Source organism: Mandrillus leucophaeus, unplaced genomic scaffold (assembly GCF_000951045.1).
Source record: "Mandrillus leucophaeus isolate KB7577 unplaced genomic scaffold, Mleu.le_1.0 Scaffold22, whole genome shotgun sequence".
Taxonomy (NCBI): domain Eukaryota; kingdom Metazoa; phylum Chordata; class Mammalia; order Primates; family Cercopithecidae; genus Mandrillus; species Mandrillus leucophaeus.
The window spans coordinates 4,698,740-4,719,387 of record NW_012102254.1 but is presented as its reverse complement, the minus strand read 5'-3'; the positions used below and the strand labels follow the sequence as shown (position 1 = coordinate 4,719,387).

Here is a 20,648-nt window from a genome sequence, read left to right as displayed (position 1 = left end):
CTGCCTTGCAAAGCTGGCACAGGGAAGGGAAAGCAGACAACAGGGATCTAAAATGATGTCCACTGACATAAACCGAAGACTTAAATAAATAGAAAGTTACAACATGTTCATGGACTCAGTCAATTTTATTAAGATGTCAATTCTCCCCAAACTGAACTAGAGATTCAATGCAATCTCAATTTAAATATCACCAGGATTTTTTGTAGAAATTGACAAACTGATTCTAAAACTTATATAGAAAAACAAAAAACCTAGACTAGCCAATACTTTGATAAAGAACAAAACTGGAATCACTCTACGTGATGTTAGGATGCTTTATAAAACTATGGTCATCATAACAGTTTGGTATTGGTGAAAGAATAGGCACATAGATACATGGAATAGAATAAAAGTCCAGATATAAATCCACACATATAAGGTCAATTGCTTACTTTCTCATGGCAGCATAAAAAAAAAATAAAGTCGGTTTTTGACAAAGGTACAAAGAACAGTTTCAATCAATGGTGTTGAAATAACTGGACAACCATACAAAAAGATGAACCTCTATTCACACCTTGCACCACACACAAAGATAACTGAAAATGAATCACAGACCTAAATGTATAAGCTAAAGCTATAAAACTTCTAAGAGACAACAGAAGAAGGTCTGTGAGTCCTTGGGCTAAGTAAAGCTAGACATGACAACAAAAAGAAAAACATTTATACATAACAGAAAAAAACTGATACATTAGACCTCATTAAAATGATATACTTCTGCTCTTTGAAGACTTTTTTGCTCTTTGAAAGAAAATATAAAGACAAGCTATAGATTGGGAAAAAAATACTTGTAAAATACATATCTGACAAAGAACTTGCATAGAGAATATACAGAGGACTCTCAAAATTCAGTATTAAAAATCATTTTAAAATGGGCAAAAGATTTGAAGATAAAACTACAGCTGTGCAAAGTACGCTCCCCATCCTCATCAGTTCTTTGTACCCAACAACATAATGGGGGCTGCCAACCACCGGGTAATCCACTCAAACAAAAGAGGAATGGACAGTATTTCTAAAGGCTGGCTGGCCTGCATCCAGACAGAGGCCAAGGAGGAGTTCACAGGGACCAACTGCAGATGGCAATGATGCTCGAGCAGAGACAAGCTGAAACCACTTCTGCCTGTGCCATCTCAGCTCTGCCTCCCTGTGCTCCACATCCAAAGTCCAGTGCCCTGAAGGGCAGCCCAGGCCTGTCTGTTAGGGTGTGCTCAAAACAGAAGCAGCAGAACTCAAACTCTACTTCCTTCACTGGGCTGAGTGGGAGGACACAAAGGAGATTACACCCTCCTTGGACATGAAAGAAGAGCCAACTTCAGGAAGAGACTGAAGGATATGGATGGTTCCAGACACAACTCCTAGCCTGGAGTTACTCTGGATAACTCCAGAGTTATCCAGAGTTATGCTGTCTACCAAGGCTGCGGCTCTGGTAGACAGCATTCTCCAAAGCGTGGAGTGTATTTCATGGATGTGCATTAAGAGGTACATAGACTTCAGGTTAAATCACACTGAATCTTATCAGGACAAAGTTATTCCTTTTTCAATTCTCTTTCAATCCTAATATATCAAAATGAAAGTCTCAAGTTGGTGGTAATATATTTTAGCACCTCTTTAATACCAAAGTTTAGAAAACACTGAATTCAGCTTATTAGCACTAACTAGCCACAACAAGTGGGGTGGAGGGTGGGAGTGGCATCTAAAGAACATAGTAGGTAGTAGTAGCAGGAGACTGACCTTGGCCTCCTATGGCCTGGGGCCCAGGTGAGGCTGGTGACAGTGCAGGGCTGGGCTCTCCCTGGCTAGTGCCTGAGCCAGCGCTATCAGGGGAGCCAGGGCCTTCACTGAGCTTCTGGAAACAGGCTCGGCAGCAACGCTCCTTTTTGCCACTGTGCTTGCTCAGGACGTAGTTGTTACAGCAGTAGTAACAGAAGATGCGGCCACATATCCTGGGAACAAAACAAGCCCAGGCTGTGAGGATGATACACTATGATCTTGTGTGATCTGCTCAGCATCCAAACTGGGCTCTGGATGCCATGTGACTCTCATCAGACCTGGCTCTGCCCCCACGTTAGGATGCGGCCATGAGCTCATTTCACAAGATTCCAACAAAGCCTTCTTGTCAGCTTGGTGAAAGCATGGTTTACTTCCTAAGGTCCTGGGAGGCAGGGAGATAAAGTATGGCTGAGCCCACCTTCCCTGGCACCAAGTTGTAGGTATGCCTCCCATATTTCAGAAGCTAAGGCTCTAAGAGACCACAGACCTTCACAGCTATGATGACTATTTTGCACCTGCCCCCAGCTCAGCCCGAGATTCATCTTTATCCATCCTTCTCTGGCCTTTGTGTCCCTGGTACTGCCTGTGTTCCTCTAGTGAGGTTTCAGGCCAGCTCTTGCTGGCTTCCAGTAATGCTGCTCCCCTCTGGTCCCTACAGGAATGGTGGAAGAACTGCTAGTCTCTGGGTATGCCCCATCCCTGTGGGGACCCCTAACTCCATCCACACCTCTGTATTCTTTCTTTCAGGGAGCCCTGAGTGTCTTGTTAGGATCCCAACTAATACACCTTCCTTACCTGGTTCCCTTAAAGCCAAAATGTAATGTGTTCTTCCTAAACAGTCAGCCATGGTGCCAACACCTATCACAGAGTCCTCTTTCGGAGCTCTCTGCTCTGGTCCTGGGCCCCACCAGGGTGTTGGTGTCAACCCAGGAGCCCCCTGCTGACCTGCAGTGGTGCCGCCGCATCATCCAGCTGAACTCCCGCTTGCAGTCGAGGCAGTGGTTTGCCTCCGTGTCTCCGAGCCACCTGTCCTCAGCACTGAGCTTCTGCTGGAATTCCAGGGCATCTGACTTCTGCCAGAGAGCATCCTTGTCCCTGGGACGAAACCACATTGGAAGAGAAGAAGAGAGAATCCATGAAAACAATAGGATGATCCTTGCTTCATTTCAAAAGACTGGTATCAAATTTCCTAAGTCATAGAAAGAAAATTCACTTTCACCTTGGAAATATGCCCCAGCCCACGCTAGGTCTCCTCCATCTCCCCCGACATGCAGACTTAACGGACACCACATGTGTGAGAACACGCGGGAGGCAAAAGATGTACACAGAAGGCACTGTCAACTGCAAAGAGCTGCCAGCACCAACGAGGGCCACCACTCAGGCACCTAAACAACAGTGCTGGGGACCACTGGGAGTTTAAGCTAAAACGTGCCGCCATGCCGACTGTCTGCGTGCAGTAAGCCCAAGGACCATGAACGTACTCCCCACCCGAATCTTAATGTTCTTGGGGCCCTTTATGTTTCTATGGTTGATCCAAGTAACAATTATCAGTGGAGAAGATCAAAGATTCCCTAGCGTGAAAATCTGATCAGATGTTAGCCTCCTCTGCCCTTCAGAGAGATGGTAAGGTCACTCCAGAAGCCAGACTGAAAGAAGTGTGAGGCTTTCCAGAAAGGTCTGGCAGTGTCAGAATGTGCCTGATGAACTGGGGGTGGGAGATGTGAACAGAGGCTTCCTCAGGGACACTAATGAGCATTTTCAGGCTTGATGGTGTCTGACATGGGACGTTTAGTTCTTTCTCATATGAAGCCCCAGTCGGCATCCTCAGGGCTAATGCAGCTCTAACAGCTCCTCAGCCACCAGTAATGTGACACCTGAGCCACTTAAGTCCTTAGAGACACAGGCTTCATCACTGACCAGGAACTCCCAATCAACCCCAGATCTTTTGCCTTAAATAAAAAAGCTTGAACATGGGCTTTACTGGCTTTTTCAAGGCCACTTGAAATTGTCAGGAAGCAGGAAGACTCATTCTCTGAAGCAGCCTCATTCTCTAGGCTGGTCCACCCACACTTTGGGAATGTGGAATGCTGCCAGGAGCTGGTGTTTTCCATCACACCCCTCAGGTCACAAATACCCTGAGTTCTAACTCTGTATATTGATGATAAGAAGGCAGAGTTTTTAAACTTTCAAATTGCTTGTAATTTTAATATCACTGTTTTATAACACTTAATGAATTAGCATATCTAGGCTTTGCTGATCCATGGTGCTGCTAACATCACAAAAAGAGGGCTAATCAGATTGTATGTGCCTCTTGAAAGAAAGATCCCAAACTACAAACCAATTCTATGAAGGCTTCTTGCCAAAATTTTGAACCTGAGTCTAAGCAAGCTGCCAGTAGAATGATGGTTCTCAGCTCTGGCTCACTGGTGTCTGAGTCTCACTCCCAGAAATTCCAATTCAGTTTGTCTGGGTGGGGCCTGGACATGGCCATTTTAAAATTACTTCCCTAGTGATTCTAATATGTAGCCAGGATTGACAACCACTGCAATAGTTCTATCTATGGACTCACAGGAAATGCAAGGGATGGATGATCATGTTAAATGACACCATGAGGATGCAATCGGCAAAAGTAGAGAGATGATAGGGAAACTCATTGACTGAAAGGGATGTAAGAGACATATCAATTGCAACAGATGAATCTAATTTAGATCCTGATTAGAATAACCTGAAAAAATTCTAAGGCAATCGGAAAAATCTGAAACTGTCTAGACACTTGATGATATTAAGAAACTAGACTTCATTTCTTAAGGTATAATAAGGACACTGTGGTTGTTTAAAATGGAGGGTTCTGGGCCAGGCTTGGTGGCTCATGCCTGTAATCCCAGCACTTGGGAGTCTGAGGCAGGCAAATGACTTGAGGCCAAGAATTCAGGACAAGCCTGGCCAACATGGTGAAACCCTGTTTCTACTAAAAATATAAAAATTAGCCAGGAGTGGTGATGTGTGCATGTAATTCCAGCTACTCGGGTAGCTGAGGCACAAGAATCGCTTGAACTCAGGAGGCAGAGGTTGCAGTGAGCCAAGATCACGCCACTGCACTCAAGCCTGGGCAACAGAGTGAGATTCTGCCTCAAAAAAGAAAAAAAAAATTCAAAAAATAGAAAATAAAAGAGTCCTTACCCTGGAGAGGTACATACTGAAATATTTATGGATGAAATGATATGTGTGGGATTTGCTTCAAAATCTGGGAAGGTAGGTAAACAGGTGGGTCTACAGATCAATCAAGACTGGCCCTGAACTGAACACTGTTGAAGCCGGGTGACAGGCTGGCCCTGAGCTGAACACTGCTGAAGCTGGGAGGTGTATTACATGATTCCATTTTTGTATATTTGAAAATTTCCATAAGGAAAAGTTAAAATAAGTTTTGAATGACTTGTCAGGATTAAAAAATCAGGACACTTCACATTAAAATCCAGGTTTCCACCTTCTCTTGAGAAGAAAGGCGGTCTAGCAGTTCTGGGCCAAGACTGATGTGGCAGAAGTAGAGCCCAACTGTGTCCCCAGTTTCTCACAGTCCCCTCCCGACCCAGCTCCCACTTATATCAGCTGCCTGGTACCTGCAGGCACTGGAGTTTGGGACTCTAGTACTGGGGAAAGTGAGATGGAGGAGGAGAGAGGGGCTCCTGAGAGAGGTGCAAGAAAATGGGGAAATTTCTGAAGTACGCTTTCAAGAACAGCTGCATTTCTTTAGAGAAAACCCAAGTGTGGGGAAAACCCCAGCTGCTGGTTTGACACAGCACTCACCTGAGCAGCTCTATCAGCCGCTCCTCGAGATACTTCTTGGTTCTGTTGAGGTCATCCAGGTCAGCAAGCATCTTCTGGTCATTCCTCTCGCGGTTTGTCACCTCCTGGCAGAGTTTGTTGTAATACTCTTGGATTTTTGTTGTGGCTTTTTCGAGTTCCTTCTGGGTCCTGGGGGAGGAGTGGTAAGTTTTCTTGATTAGCCAGAACTTCCAGCTTTCCCAGGCCTCTGGGCTCACCCAGGACTCTAATGAGGGGTGCTACTGCCCCCGCCATGAAGGAGCCCCTTGGTACTGCTCACAGGTATCTGCTCACAGGTTATGCAGTTCCCTAGCTTTTGAGACTCTCCTCACACCCCCACATACAAAGGGGTATCCTTGGAGGGAGAGGAGGCTGACCCCAGGTTGCCAGAAGCACCCTAAGTGAATAGAACTCTGCACCCCTTGGCTCCTGGACAGGGGCTGGGCTTGCAAGAGAAGCCTGATAGACAAGGCTCATGGGCTGGTGATGGGGAGGACGAGCAGGGGGAGAAAGGAGTCAGGACAGGCAGGACTGAGGTGTAGTTTACTGGAGGTGGCCACACAGAGGAGGGCCTGTCTTCCATATGTCCCTGGGACTCTACACATGGGGCATGGTGCTGGGCCCACAGCAGGTGCTCAGTCTTAATCTGCACTGCCAGCTGTTCTACCTGATAGCCCCCCTGAGGCCCAAGGAATTCTGTTTTAGGTGCTGCAGGGTGTCTCAGTCTTCAGCAGAGGAAACTGGCTGAATCTTGCTGTCTTCCTCACCCCACCCACTCCATTTTTAACGCAGCTATCTCCTAAGGCAGTGGTTTTCCAAGGATGGTCCAGTGGGACATAATAAAAGCTCCATTAAACAAAGGGTTCTGCAGAGAGACTGATTAATTTATACCTTCCACATCTAGTATAAAGTTGCCAGGAAGTTGTTTACTAGACCCTGTCCACCAAAATGGGCTTATAGGTGCACCCACACACACAGGTGGTGTACGTGTGTGCATGCACACACATACACTGAATAAAATAAGTTGGCAGATAGACTGTGGAGCTTGGAACAACTGAAACAAATGCTCTGAGATGTTACAAATAACCACTGTTATATCATGTTTTCATGCCACCAACTCAGGCTCTGTTTAAATTGTCATGTGAACATGACTTAGAACTAAGGGCAGCCAGTGCCCTATAGGATCTGAACACTGGAAGGGTAAGATGAAAGGAAATGTATGTCCAGGTTACTGAATGTCAAAGATATCCTGGATCTCCCACTAAGCCAGAGCCCAGGCCTAGAAGGCAGGTGTTGGGAAGAGGTAATAGATAAATAGAAAAGTTAGAGACTTGGGACAATTTGGTGTGCTTATCTTTGCTGGTGGCACACATGCAGTTCGATTCTGGCAACTCCTCCTTTCTGCTACACCTTTTTAAAACTAGGTCTTCCTCCCTGTTACACCTTTTCTTAATCAGGTCCTGGCTCAACTAGCTGGGTCCCATGACCACACGGTGGACCTAGGCTCACAACTCCACGTGGCCCCGTCTGAAAATGAGCGGGTCAAGGAGGCCTTGGGATGGCAGCGTGATCTGCTCTCCACAGATATGGCATCAGAGAGTCTGCACAAAGACAGGCTGATCCTGGTCCTTGGCACGCTCATCTTCCTCATCCATAAAATGGGGATAGATGATAACACCTTCCTCACAGGACTGTTAGGAGGATTACATGGGTAAATGTATGCAAAGTATTCAAAACAGAGCCTGCCACATTTTCAGCATTATTTAAATATATGCTGTTACTATTACCATTATTATTATGATCTAACTTTTACTTCATTTTAGTTTTTCCAAAGCTTGCAGTTACTCAAGTATGCACTGCCAGAGAGAAGGAAATCAAGTTAGGAGAAAGGTGCTTTAGCTGTGTATAGGCTGGGATGGGCAGGCAGCCGGGTTCTCTGTGGCATGCTTCCAGCACAAGCACTTTCTGAGTTTGTGGCTTTTCTTGCAAAAGGATTTCCTAAACCTAACATGAGTGACTGACTTTCTAAATGACGAGACCAAACACTCCTTCCCTGAAGACTACCGACAGCTGCGTAGGTGGACTGTGACTAACCTTTCTAGGTCTTCACGCAAAGCAGCCCCCTCCTCGTCCTTCCTCAGCATGGCCGCCTGGCACTCTGCAAGATGGTTGCTGGTGCAGCTCAGCTTCTCTCCCATGTCTGCTTGGGTGGCCTGGCACAGGACATCAGGGAGAAGACACTCAGCTTGCAGAAGCCCATGCAATGTACCATAAAGTGGCTGGTGTGCCATCCACCCCATCTGGCTGGGTCACTTCTAAATGGAGGGTTGTTTTCTATTAAGTTCAAGAGGCCATGAATCTCTGCTCCATATTTGTGGGGCCTCAACTGCAACTAGTTAAGGTGGTTGGCAAGTGGCAGGTACCAGAATTCCCAGGGTGACACTGAAGGTAGGGATGGCAGGGAGCAGGATTCACTTGGACAAGTCACTGCTCTGAAGACTGTGGGACCAGTGCCACCTCTGCTGCTGCCCATTTTAGAATCACTGGCTGGTGATCACCCATAGAGATGGCCAAACAGGACACTTATTTCCTTTCTGCATTTGGCAGCTCCAGCCAGGTGTCCAGGGAACGGATGGAGGGGGTCAGGGTACAAACTGAGGGTGTCTACAAAGGTAAACTGAGGACGGCTTCAGCTTGGGAATCTGGAGGCATGCAGGGAGCCCTCTTAAATGATCCAGTCAAAACCACACCAGATGCCCTCTCCCTGAGAGGTCCACACCACCAGAGCCTACCTTCAGCTTCCCCACAGCTTCCTCGGCAGCCTGCAGCTGCCGGCCTTGCTCCTCAAGCTGGCCCCTGAGGCTCCTGCACTCCTCGCCAGCATTCTAGAGAGGATACGAAAGGGATCATAAATGTAGGGTCCTTGCTCTGAGGATCCCTCAGCCCCATCACCCAAATAGATAAAACCAAGCTGCCTTTCTCTTTTTCCCTGCAAACTGGCTCCTCAATGAGCTTTGGGCTTATCAATAGTGAAATACTTTCAAGCTTACTAAGAAAAGAGACTTAGCCTGGTCCCCAAACTTAGAACTTAATTTCTGCAAGGGAAAAGGTTGGCTATGAGCCACATGGAGTTTCACGGAGTGGGGTGGCACTGGGTGGGGAGGCACATCTGTGGCAGTGCGGTGGAGCTGCCTCAGAGAGGAGGGTTAGGAGTAGCCTGAGAGGGCACAGACCTTGATGCAGACAGACTAGTGGCAAGCCCTGGAAATCAAAGCCCCAGGCCATTCTGCCGTGTCTTCAATCTAAACAGTCCTTAACTCTTCATCTTTGTGCACTATCAGAGAGACATATTAACTGCTCATCTCATTAACTTGTCTGTCCCAAGGGCCTTGTAAAAACGAAATAAGCTGGTTCCCTACCCTATATCGGCTGTCAGGAGAGCACCTGATGGGGTTGGTTATTCATTAAGAACCCAGAGCTAGGACGTGAGACAGCTGTGAACTGCTGGCCCTCAGAAGGGGTTTTAGAGGCCAAGTCAGTGTTCTCACACTCACATGCCCAGGGCGGGGTAGGGGGCTGCGCAAGTACAGAAACCAGTGTAAGGAAAAGTGCAGAGGATGTGTGCCTCCTTTAAAGTGGGCAGACACCCTCGGGTTCCTGCTGACTGCTGCCACGGGGAGGGGGCAGGGTGAGGACGCAGGCTTTCAGATCTTCTGAGGTTTCAAAAGAAGCCCTCAAACTGTATTTGTAAACACCCTGCTCTTTGAATGTTGGCTACTAATTTTAAAAACTTCTGTGTGGGCTAATCTAGTTTGCAGTGGTCTTGAGTTTAGACTTCTGGGCTAAGGTATTACTCCAAATGTTCTGGCCCTAACATGTTCCTGCAGAGAGAAAGATACTACTGTGAGCTGTGATAGCAGGACAGGGCCACAAGGTGTTTGCCTGCACCCACAGTACATTCTCCAGCCCTCACCTGCCTCATGGCTGAAGGTGCATCCTCCCATGGACCCACCAGGCCTGCCCGGGCAGATGGGTAGAGCCCAAGTGGTTGAAGCTAGGATTACCTTAAGTCTGCCCTGGTAGTCCATGATTTCAGCACTCAGCTGGAACTTGAGGGTGTCGAGCTCCTGGCGTGCAGCCTCTTGGAGGCTCTGGGCCCGCTGCTCGGCCTGGGTGAGCTGGGCCTGCAGGCCAGGCAGTGAGTCGGCTGCTTCTTTGGCCGCCTTCAGCTTCTCCTGCAAGCTCTCCTTCTCTTGCTGCAGCCCAGCCACTTGGCGCTCCAGGCCCTCTCGCTCCCTTGAGGCTGCCTCTTTGGCGTCCTGGAGCTCCTGGACAGCACAGGCCAGTGCCTTCTCCACTTGCTCCTTTTCCATGGTCAGTGTGCAAACCTGGATGCCCAGCTCGGCTGTGTCCGTGTTGGCCCGGTGCAGCTGCTCCTGCAGCTCAGCGTGCTCCAGCTGTGCTTCCTCGGAGCTGTATTTGGCCTGGGACAACTTCTCCTGCAGGGCCCGCAGCTCCTCCTCCCTCTGCTGGGCCTCACTGGTCCTCTCCTCCTGCAGCGCCCCTTCACGCTCTGAGCACTGCAGCAGCTCCTGGACATGGGCTCTGTTAAGGGCTTCATTCTGCTCCTTCAGCTGCTGCACAAGGGTCTTGTGCTCCCTCAGGACTGCCTCAGCCATGCTTAGCTGGCTCTGTACCTTGTCCTGGTCATCCAGGGCTGCCCGCATCTTGGCCTGGAGGTCCACCACCTGAGCCTGCAGCCGTTGGGCCTCCCCCTGATGGACTTCCAGCTGCGCCTGAGACAGGGCCAGCTGGGCAGCCAGCTCACGGGCTTCATCGTCGGGGGGTGGGCCAACTCCCTGTTGGCCTTTCTCTGCGGTGAGGACCTCAATCAGCTGGGTCTGCTGCTGGCACTGGCTCTCGAGAGCCCTGAGCTCTCTGTGCTGGGCCTCTGCCAGTTGACGGCACTGCTCCACCTCCTCCCGCAGCTGCTGGCACTCACCCTCCTTGCTCTGCAGAGTGGCCTCCTTCTCTGCCACCTTGGCTTTCATGGCCTCCTTGGCCTTCCTTACAGCCAGCAAGCTTGCCTCCATCTGGTCGCCCAAGTGCCGGATGCTGGCCTGCTCGGCCTCCAGGGAGGCCAAGGAGCCCTGGATGGCTGCTTCCCGCTGCTGCAAAGCCTGGTAATCGGCCTGCAGGGCTTGCAGCTTGCCCTCCAGGAGCTGGTTACGCCCGACCACATTCTGCAGCTCCTTCTCCAGTTCCCTGTTGGCCTGCCGGAGCTCTTCCTCCTGGCTGCCCTCCTGCACCTTGGTATCATCGAACTGTGCCTCCTGCAGGCCCCTCTGCTCCTCCTCTGGATTCCCACAGGCCTCTTGCAGACTGGAGTTCACAGGGACCAGGGCCTCATTCTTTTCCCCTGCCACTGGCAGTTCTGGGCCGGGCTGCCCAGCAAGCCGCTCGAGTGCACCCACCTTCTGGCTGAGGTGGTCTTTGTCCTGGATGAGCTGCTTCTTCTGCTCCTCCAGGTCACTCACATGTTGGCTCACCTGTGCCAGCTGGGTCTCCAGGAACTGCAGCTGCCGGGTCAGGGACCTGACCTCCTGCTCCAGCAGCTCCTTTTCCTCCTGTTGCTGTTTTTTCTCCCGCCTCAACTCTGCTAGCTCCTGCTCCCGGGAGCTCGAGTGCACCAGCAACTCCTGTAGCCGTTGCCAGAGCTGGTCTGCCTCCTGTCCCTTCCCAGACAACTCCTCCTGGAGTGGGGCCATCTCCTTCACCAGGCGCTCCAGGCTGGCCCAGGCATCCTCCTTCAGCTGCAGCTCCTTGACCAGCTGCTCCAGCTGGGCACTCTGCTGCCTGTTGACCTCCTCGACCTTGGTTCTCTCCCTTTCTAGGGCTCGAAGCTTCTCCCCTAGCTCCTGGATCTCCCGGGCCGCATCACTGGGAATAGGTTCTTGCTGACCCTTTGTGTCTGGTGCTGTATCTGCCTTCTGCTGAGCCATGGCTAGCCAGTCTGGGATGCTGGCTAAATGCTGGTTCTTCTGGCCCAGTGAGTCCCGTGTGGCCTTAAGCTCCTGTGCCAAGGGCTGCAGCATGGACTCCAGCCGCCGCAGGGCTGTGTGGTAGTCCTCCTCCTTCTCTGCTGCTCCTAGCTCCAGGGCCTGTAGGCACGTCTGCAGCTCCTTCACAGTGTTCTGGGTGGCCTGGGTGACCTCCCACTGCTTCTGGAGCTCAGCCACCAAGCAAGTGAGGCGAACGTTGTCCTCTGCTGCAGTGCGTCCCCTCTCCCTCTCTGTCTGCAGTTGCTCCTCTTGTAGGCTGACAGCTGCCCTCAGCTCCTGGTTCTCTCTGTCCAGCTGCTGCATGCGCTCCTGTAGCTGCTTCTCCCGCACCTCCAACTGGTCCAGCTCTAGTCGCATCTCATCAAAACCCTCCAATGCCTCGTTGTTTAGGGGGCTGTTCAGGTCAAAGTTGGACACCATCTCTTGAGTCTGGGAGGAAAAACACAAAAGACAAGTGGCTTTGGGATGAAGCTACAGGGCTACTCAGAAAAGCTTTAGAGTTTAATGAGAGCAGAGGTAAAAATACAGGCATTACCTGCCCTAAGGTTAGTCTAAAGAGCTATTCAAAAGACTAGAATCCCTTTGCTCAAAGCATCTGCCACACATTCAGCAGCACATTCCAAAGCCAGGAGGCCACCCATGTGAGCTCCACTGAGATACAGACTTGCTTTTCCCATCCAGCCTTCTTTAGCTTTTAATGGACATTGTCTCTGAGATACATTCAGTTATATCTAAGCTATTATTCACTCACTGTGCCACACCCATACCCGCAATTCCTGGCATGATTAAGGCACAAAATAAGGTAAAAGATTCATCTATTTTCTACTCTTAATGCTCCTTATGTTGATCATTTTATTTTTTTAAATTGCTGATCAGTTTTCACAGCACTATATACAGCTGTGATAAATACATACTTCTAAAAAAATTAACAAACTGCCCCTACCTACTAACATTGACTGAGCCCTTGCATATGTCAAGCCCTCATCTATGAACTAGAATGATTTTTATTACCCCCATCCTGTGGATGAGAGAGCTGAAGGTTAAGTAATTTCCCCTTGGTCATAGCTGGTAGGTGAGAGTCAGGATTTGACTCTGTCACTTTTAACCATGGTGCCAAACTGCTTCTTTTAAAATACTTTAAAATCATTTAAAAGAATTTAATTTCAAGAGAGCCTAGATTCCATTTGGTTGAAAAACCCAGACTCCAGGGAATAGTGGCTATAACTGAGTGGTTCTATTGCTCTGGCTGGAACAACAGGTATCTGAAAACATCACCCTTGAGTTGCTAGGGACAAGGACATACCCTGGTAGAAGCTATAGTAAGATAATTCCCAGCCTTCCTGGCCTTACCTGCAGGTAGCTGCTCACCAAACTGCTCATACTGGAGCTGCGGCTAGGGGGTTTCCACAGGTAAGCAGAAGAGCCGGTGGCCAGTGTCCTCCTGTGGGGCCACAAAGGAGACATACCTGTATTCAGAGCAGGAAACCTACATACATGGAGGCCTTGCTGGTCACCAGGCAACCAGGTGGTGGTAGGGGGCTGCCTTCCCAGGTAGAACATAAGGAAGTCAAACCCAACAGATTCCACCAAAGAGCACAGCTACACTGGTCTGTAACAGATGAACTCCATGGCTAGAGTTTTACCATCATGGCTTTCCTCCCACTGCCAGAAAAGAATTACGTGAACATGTATTTCCCGATATTTGGTTTAAATTTTTCTTGAGCTTTTGGTGCCTGCCTCAGTTTGTCTGCCAGTGAGGAACAAGCAGCAGTCAGTTTGGTAAATAAGAGTCACACTGTGCTTGGGGGCTCAGCTGCCGCTCTGCATGACACAGCAACAGTGTGGCTGGGAGGCTGCTTCTAGGTCACATAACCAGGCCGGTCAGTGCAGATACAGAACATTTCCCTCATCACAGAAAGTTCCATTGAATGGCATTGGTTTAGAAATACAAAGGCTTGTGTGATGACTCTTGTTTAGCAGGAACCTAAACATATTTTTACTTCACCAGAATCATCTCCTAAATCTAAAATTATTGTGTTTTCATACTTAGTCTCCACAACCCAGCAACTGCCCTTCACGGTATCTTCCCTGAAGACAGTCACACAGGTACATAAGGAGACAGTGAGGATGCTCTTGGCAGCACTGTAACTGGAAAAAGGGAAACCAAACAAACTCTACACTGCTAGGGAAAGAGATACACTATGGCTTATTCACCCAACAGAATTCTCTACACCATAGGTTAGCATTCTTTTTGGTTTTTTTGAAAAGGGCCAGATAGTAAATATTTTTGTCTTGTGGGCTATATGGTCTCTGTCACTCAACTGGCACTGTTAGCATAAAAGCAGCCATGGACAACAGGTGAATAAATGGGCAAAGTTGTGTTCCATACAGCCCTGGGGCTGTGGTTTGCCAACCCAACTCTATACTTACAGAACTCCATGTATAAACAGATACAAAATCTCAAAAACAAGGCAGAATGAAAAAAGCAGGTTGCAAAAGGACAGCTATCACATGATTCAACATGTGTAAAATTTTAAAACGTTTACAAAATAAAACTATATATATACACTATATAAACTATTTACAAATACACAAGTAATAATGAAAGCAGAAGATCTGGGCATGAAATGCATTGATTATAGGGCCATGATTACTTCTAAAAGGGGAACAAAGGAGAAAGGATGGCAATGGGGTGGGGCTTTAGCCGATCTATAATATTTTATTTATTAAAAAAAGTATCAGATGTAACCAAATCTCCCCACAAGAGCCAGCTTGACAGGGGCTCCCACTGGGGTAATTGGATAAATGGGATAATTTAAGCTTCAAAATAAGTAATGACAGTGACAGAATGTAACCTATTGAATAAAGTAAGAATCCATGAGTCAATACTGCTATGAATGAATAAATGGGGAAAAAGAAAAAGATTTTCCTTACAGTAGAATGCCAACTAATAATGTAAAAGAAATAATGGAGTTAGAAAATCACTCTGGTAATGATGATGGTAATAACTGCTTCAGGCAAGAATTATCAAATGGTATTAAAACTAATACAGGACAGATTTAAGAGAAAAAAGGATAATAATGTAATTTCAACATGCCTTCGCATAAGATACATATTCATTACAAAGGAAGAAATAGTAACTTTTGGAGAAACTGGGCAAGCACCGCGTTACCTAAATGACCAGGATTAACCTCATTAGTAGTGAAACAAATCAACACTGTGGGCCTCCAGATACAGTGTGCTGACAAGACAACAGCTGAGGCATTCCCGCCAAAAACACTTAACCCAAGTCCAATAATGAGGAAACATCGGTCAAACTCAAATTAAGGAACATTTTACAAAATAACTGGCCTGTATTTTTCAAAAATGTCAAGTTATGAAAGACGAAGCCTGAAAAACTGTTCAGAATTAAAGGGGACTAGAGAGGCATAGCCATGAATGAATTAACAATATGTGATCTGGGATTGGGTCTTGGATTATGAGAGACATTATTGACATAATTTGTAAAATTTAAATGAGATCTGTAGATTAGATAGCAGTATTGTATCAATGTTAATTTTCTGATTTTAATAACTGTACTGAGTTATATAACAGGATGACCTTGATTTTAGGAAATGCATAATTAAGTACTTAAGAGAAAAGAAGATCAAGTCTGTAATTTACTCTCAAAAGGCTTAGGAAATAAATCAACATGTAAATAGAAAAAATGATAAACAATTATAGTAAAATATCAATAACTAGGGAATCAGGGTGAAGGATAGATGAGTACTTTGTATTATTTTTGCAACTTTTCTGTAATTCTGAAATTATTTCAAAATGTGAAAGTTTTAAAAAGAATATCTGGGCCAGGCGTGGTGGCTCATGCCTGTAATCCCAGCAGTTTGGAATGCCAAGATAGGATTGTTTGAGCCCAGGAGTTCAAACCAGCCTGGGAAAGATGGCAAGACTCCGTCCCTACAAAAAATAAAAATAAAAAAAGGACACCTCAATATGGCAAAATGTAAGCTATTAAATCCTGGTGGTTTGCGTGTGACTATCATATTCACCACTTTTCTCTATATGTGAAGTATTTCCTAATAAAAAATATGAACGTTAAATTTTAAAAGCCTTATAAACAGAAAGCAAAACAAAACAAAGAATGCTGGACTTGATTTTAACCTAAGTCAGGTGTTCCAGGCCTGCTGCCCACCAGCTGGGTGACTTTGTCAAGTCCCCTGATCCTCTGAGCCTGTTCCTCACACCTCCTTCCTGGAGCTGATGTAAGGACTCTGGTGGTATGTGAGTGCCACACTGGTGTAAGATATGGCTGGCTTGATGGCCTCAGAAAATAAAGAAAGAAGAAACAAAACGCAGCAACCTTTCCTGCAACCCTTACGTGGACGAGCTGTGGCTTTTACTTCCTCTCCTACTGCTTAGGAGCCTTCTGTAGTAACTCCATAAGAACAGGCAGGGGAAAAAGCCCACTCCTCCCCCACTGCCCATAGCAACAAGTGCCTTAAAAAATTTTTAAAGCCTTGGCTTTTGCAGTATGCATCTCCACTGACTCATGCCCTGGCCAATTAGGTTGGTTTAAGGTTGGAGCCTTCAGATATTATTGTTAGTCATGATTCAACAAAGTCTGTAAAAGGAGCTGGAATAAGAGTTGAACAGTTTTATGTAATTTACTGAGCAAGCAAAATTGCTTTGAGTAGACTGGTGGCAATCTTCAAAACTTTAAATGTCTCTTTTCCTGTCTTTTAAACCAAGCAATCCTTCAAAGTACCTGGCAAATGTTGGCCAGGCAGCATCCAAGTCATAGCCCCGCGACGCCAGGTCAAACTGAACCTCAGTCAGCTCATACAGTTGGCCCACAATGTCCGAGCTCAGCTTTGGCTGCAGAAAGGGGCTTCTTGCGTAGTACCAGTCACTGCAGAAAAACACGTCAATTATAAGAGTAATAAAGATAAAGAATGTGTGAATTTAATCAGTCCTCCCACTGTGGCTCTGCCTCATCGAATTCCAACTCAGGTTACTAAATTAAAAGACACAGGCACACAAACCAATTTCATTTTCATGGTAGAAGAACATAACTCTCAAATAAGCTTGCTCTTCTTCAAAGAAACTACTGCAATAATCTGGATGCTTGTTCATTTATTACATATATCATATCTACTTCTCAAAAATGATATGGGAACCTTAAATGTCAATTATTTGCCAAGGAAGGGCAATTGTAGGAGAAAGAAAACTTATTTTTTGAAAGATAACTTTACTTTCTATTCCATTTTCAGAACTCAACATGGGACACTAAACTCAACTGCTAATTTCTGTCCAGATACCAATTTAAAAGCCAAGGAACAAATTATTCAGAAATGTTTCAGCACCATAAGACAGGGTGAGAAAAAATAAAATAAATGTTATCTGCATTTTGAGGTAGTGGTTGTTTCATTTCAGGCAAAGTAACAAGAATTTTAAAAAGATGCATCAGAACACAGTTACTCATGCCTGTAATCCCAACACTTTGGGAAGCTAAGACAGGAGGATAGCTTGAGCCCAGGAGTTCGAGGCCAGGGTAGGCAACATGGCAAGGTCCCATCTCTACCAAAAAAATAAAAAATTAGCTGAGCATGGTGGCATGCACCTGTAGTCCCAGCTTCTCAAGAGGCTGAGGCAGGAGGATTGCTTGAACCCAGGAGGTAGAGGCTACAGTGAATTATGATTGTGTCACTGCACTCCAGCCTGTGTGACAGGTTAAGACCCTATTCCCCCTACTCCAACCCCCACCCAAAAAGAAAAAGATGGCTGGGCATAGTGCTTCACACCCGTAATTCTAGCACTTTGGGGGGCCTAGGCAGGGGGTTCACTTGAGTCCAGGAATTTGAGGCCAGGCTGGGCAATATAGTGAGACCATGTCTCTACAAAAAGTAAAAAATTAGCCAGGCACAGTGGTAAATGCCTATCCAGCTACTCGAAGGCTGAGGTAAGAAGATTACTTGAGCCCAGCAGCTTGAGGTTATAGTGTGCTATGATTGTGCCACTGCACTCCCACGTGGGCAAAAAAGTGGGACATTATTGTCTGTGAACTGTGATTAAGTCAAGCTGTTTATGACGATCTTCACCGAATATCTAAAACAAAACAACCTTCAAATCAAATATGCAAACTTTTTCAGCTCACACCAATTCACAAGGCCTGTCACATGCATGAGAAATACGAGTACATCTCTATGCAAATCAATCTTTAAGGTGACATAATGAAACAAAAGGTTTTCCTTTGTAGTTTTTTTAGATTCAAAAAAAATTTGAATACTCCCAAAGGAAAGAGGCCAGGCAAGAGATGCTGGAAAACCCAAAGAGGTTTAGTTGTCTGGTACCTGATTTGCAGCTTCTAAGCTGATACCCACTCTCCCCATTATAGACTCAATCCCTGCCCCTCTCCTCCCTTCTCTCTTCCCTGCTGAGGCTTCAGCACTACCTGCACAAAGGCTGACTGCACACCTGACCTGAGCTCTGCAGTGGCCCCCAGTCCTGGCTGCCCATCACAGTCTCTGGTGTGTTCACTCAGTATGCCAGGTGAGGACCCAGGCTCAATAGTGTTAAAAACCCCACAGGTGATTCTGCTGAGAGGCCAAGGCTGTAACCTGTCTGTCCAGTAGTGCTGGCACCAAGGACATGCCGTCCACCAGGGAAAATGTCTGGTATCGGGAGTTAAGAGAGCAACGGCTGAGGCCTAGAGAAAAGCATTAAGCTCCCCTAAGCCTCAGTAACCTATAAAAACTCAGTGCTACCTGCCCACATGTGTCAAGGACTTTGGGAGGAGGGGTGGAAGACAATGGTAGATGTGGAAGGAGTCTGCAGTGTCACGAGGGACACAAATGAGCACTATGTTGCAGTTGTCATTATTATTAATGAACTTGAGTTCATTTCTGCATGGGATGGTGCTAAACCCCAGCCCTGTCTTGTATTTACCTGGTCACTTTGGTGTTCATGAAGCACTGCTGTAAGGTGTCTGCCAACCTCTGGTGCACCAAGGAGTAGCGAATAAATGCTCTTCCTTTCCCCAAGGATGTTCGGAGCTGGAGAAAGCAGATTACATAGAGCCAAAGAGCTGTTAGTCTAACTCCAAATACAGACCTGGTCTCATAGATGGCTTGTGAAACACAGATACAGGGCAAACAATGTCACCCAATTTTACCCTACACGTTGTCCTTCAAAGGACACAACACATTTGATACTATCACTGCAGAGAGTAAGGCTTGAAGTGGGCGAACTACTTGCAGGCCTTCATCTGAGAATAATCTGCAGACTCCAGCAAACATATCATGGAAGATATATTAACAAGAGGCTTCCAAACATCTGTGGATTCTATTGGAATGTCACTTTCCCTCCTCTGCTCTATCAGAATCTCTGGGTTTGCAGTCAGATAGGAAACCAAATAAAACTCAGTTTTATATTAGAGTAAAACCTGGAGGTAGGTAAATGAAGGACTTCTCACACCACAAGTCAGCTTGAGGAGGAAGAGATGGTCTCAGCTCAGCTAATGCTGGTTTGTTTTTAAGGTGTGTGGGGAACAGGTGCAGGGGAAGGGCCTAAAGGCTTGGCAGAAATATGTGCAGAAGGAAGAAGAGAGGGACAAAGGCAGAGGTGCGTGCATGTGGCCATGTAACTGCCTCATCTGTGTTCCATGAAACCATCAGTAAAATCTACAAGTCTGCCAACGCTTTCCTGGTTGGATTTCCTGTTCTTTATCAGATATGCCAAATCACTACATTGAATCAGAAGGAGCCCAGGGGTGAGACCAGGGGTGTCTCTAGGCAGCCCAGTCACACGGGGCTAAGGATAAAATGGATATGGGTCTGTCTCACAAGTTTGGCATGGATTGCATAGGAAGGCCCAGGTGTAGGTCTGTCTTCAAAACCTCTCCCTACAGAGCTTATACCTAAAAACCAATTCAGAGGAAGGGGAAGATGTGACTGGAGCTGTTTTGAGGCTTAAATTCACACCACTCAAAAGCTTGTTGTGATGGAGATGGGATATGTTGGTCAGAGACACTGCCATGAGGCCGCAAAGCAGGGCTCTGTCAGCTGGGAGCATACAACGGCCAAGGCGGAAGGAATAAAAGGGACAGCCACAGAAGACACTTGGGCAAGTTTGCAAATTAGGATTCATATTCCTGACAGGTCAGCCCAGAAGCTCAAGAAAGTCGGCAGGAATTCAAAACCTCCTGACCTACCACATGTGCCTGCTCTCTCAGGCGCTGGCTCTGGGTAGGGTAAGCTGGGACCAATACCCTCCCGACCCCTTCAAAGGCCAGAAATATTTACAGTGTGTATATGTGATGGGGGAAGGGGGAGCAGTGGTTTGCCAAAGAGGGTTCCTATAACCCATACTATTCAGATTTTAATTCCGACACTATATTGAGTCACTATCTGACTCCAAACCCCTATATTTAATGCCAGTGCTTGAGGCTGTACCACATATTTCCTGACTCAATGGGGTAAACATCCTGGCGTATAGCACCTTTAACTCAGAGCTATATTTCTTCTTACCGCTGACTCAAGGAAATGATACCATATGAAGTAGTTTTAAAAAACAAAATGGTGTTAAATCTTTTTAACTAGAGAAGCTGTAAGACAATTCCCCATGTGTGTTTCGGGTGCAGCCAGGACACCTGGAAGTGAAGGCAGGCAGCAGCCTGGTTTATTGGCTTTACGAAAACCACCATGACATGTCTGCAGATAGACGATCTCAGCAGATTTGTGGGGGAGAATCTTGATGGTATATCCTGTCTAAATCACTTTTTTTTTTCACTGACGACTGAGGTGAGAACAAAGTGTTTAGTGGTGATAACCAGGAAATTCAGGCAATTGGAAAGAGCTAAGCAAGGCATTGTGCAGTGAAGCATGTCAATTATACAAACACACACCCTGCAGAATTTCATTAAGACGCTCACATCACAGCCCAGGTCTGTAAGCTCCCAAAGAC

At 46.7% G+C, this 20,648-nt stretch overlaps 1 protein-coding gene across 2 annotated transcripts in view; it reads right to left on the bottom strand.

Moving 5' to 3' along the window:
* FYCO1 (FYVE and coiled-coil domain containing 1) overlaps positions 1 to 20,648 on the bottom strand; it is a 77,769-nt gene that overhangs the window by 38,756 nt on the left and 18,365 nt on the right. For both annotated transcript variants that reach the window (XM_011981082.1, XM_011981081.1), the window contains exons 5-13: positions 18,633 to 18,739; positions 16,453 to 16,596; positions 13,041 to 13,131; positions 9,693 to 12,119; positions 8,421 to 8,513; positions 7,723 to 7,841; positions 5,611 to 5,778; positions 2,752 to 2,901; positions 1,768 to 1,979 (exon numbers count right to left, since the gene is read on the bottom strand). In XM_011981082.1, the coding sequence (XP_011836472.1) occupies positions 1,768 to 1,979; positions 2,752 to 2,901; positions 5,611 to 5,778; positions 7,723 to 7,841; positions 8,421 to 8,513; positions 9,693 to 12,119; positions 13,041 to 13,131; positions 16,453 to 16,596; positions 18,633 to 18,739 (3,511 nt within the window). The remainder of the gene's footprint in view (positions 1 to 1,767; positions 1,980 to 2,751; positions 2,902 to 5,610; positions 5,779 to 7,722; positions 7,842 to 8,420; positions 8,514 to 9,692; positions 12,120 to 13,040; positions 13,132 to 16,452; positions 16,597 to 18,632; positions 18,740 to 20,648) is intronic.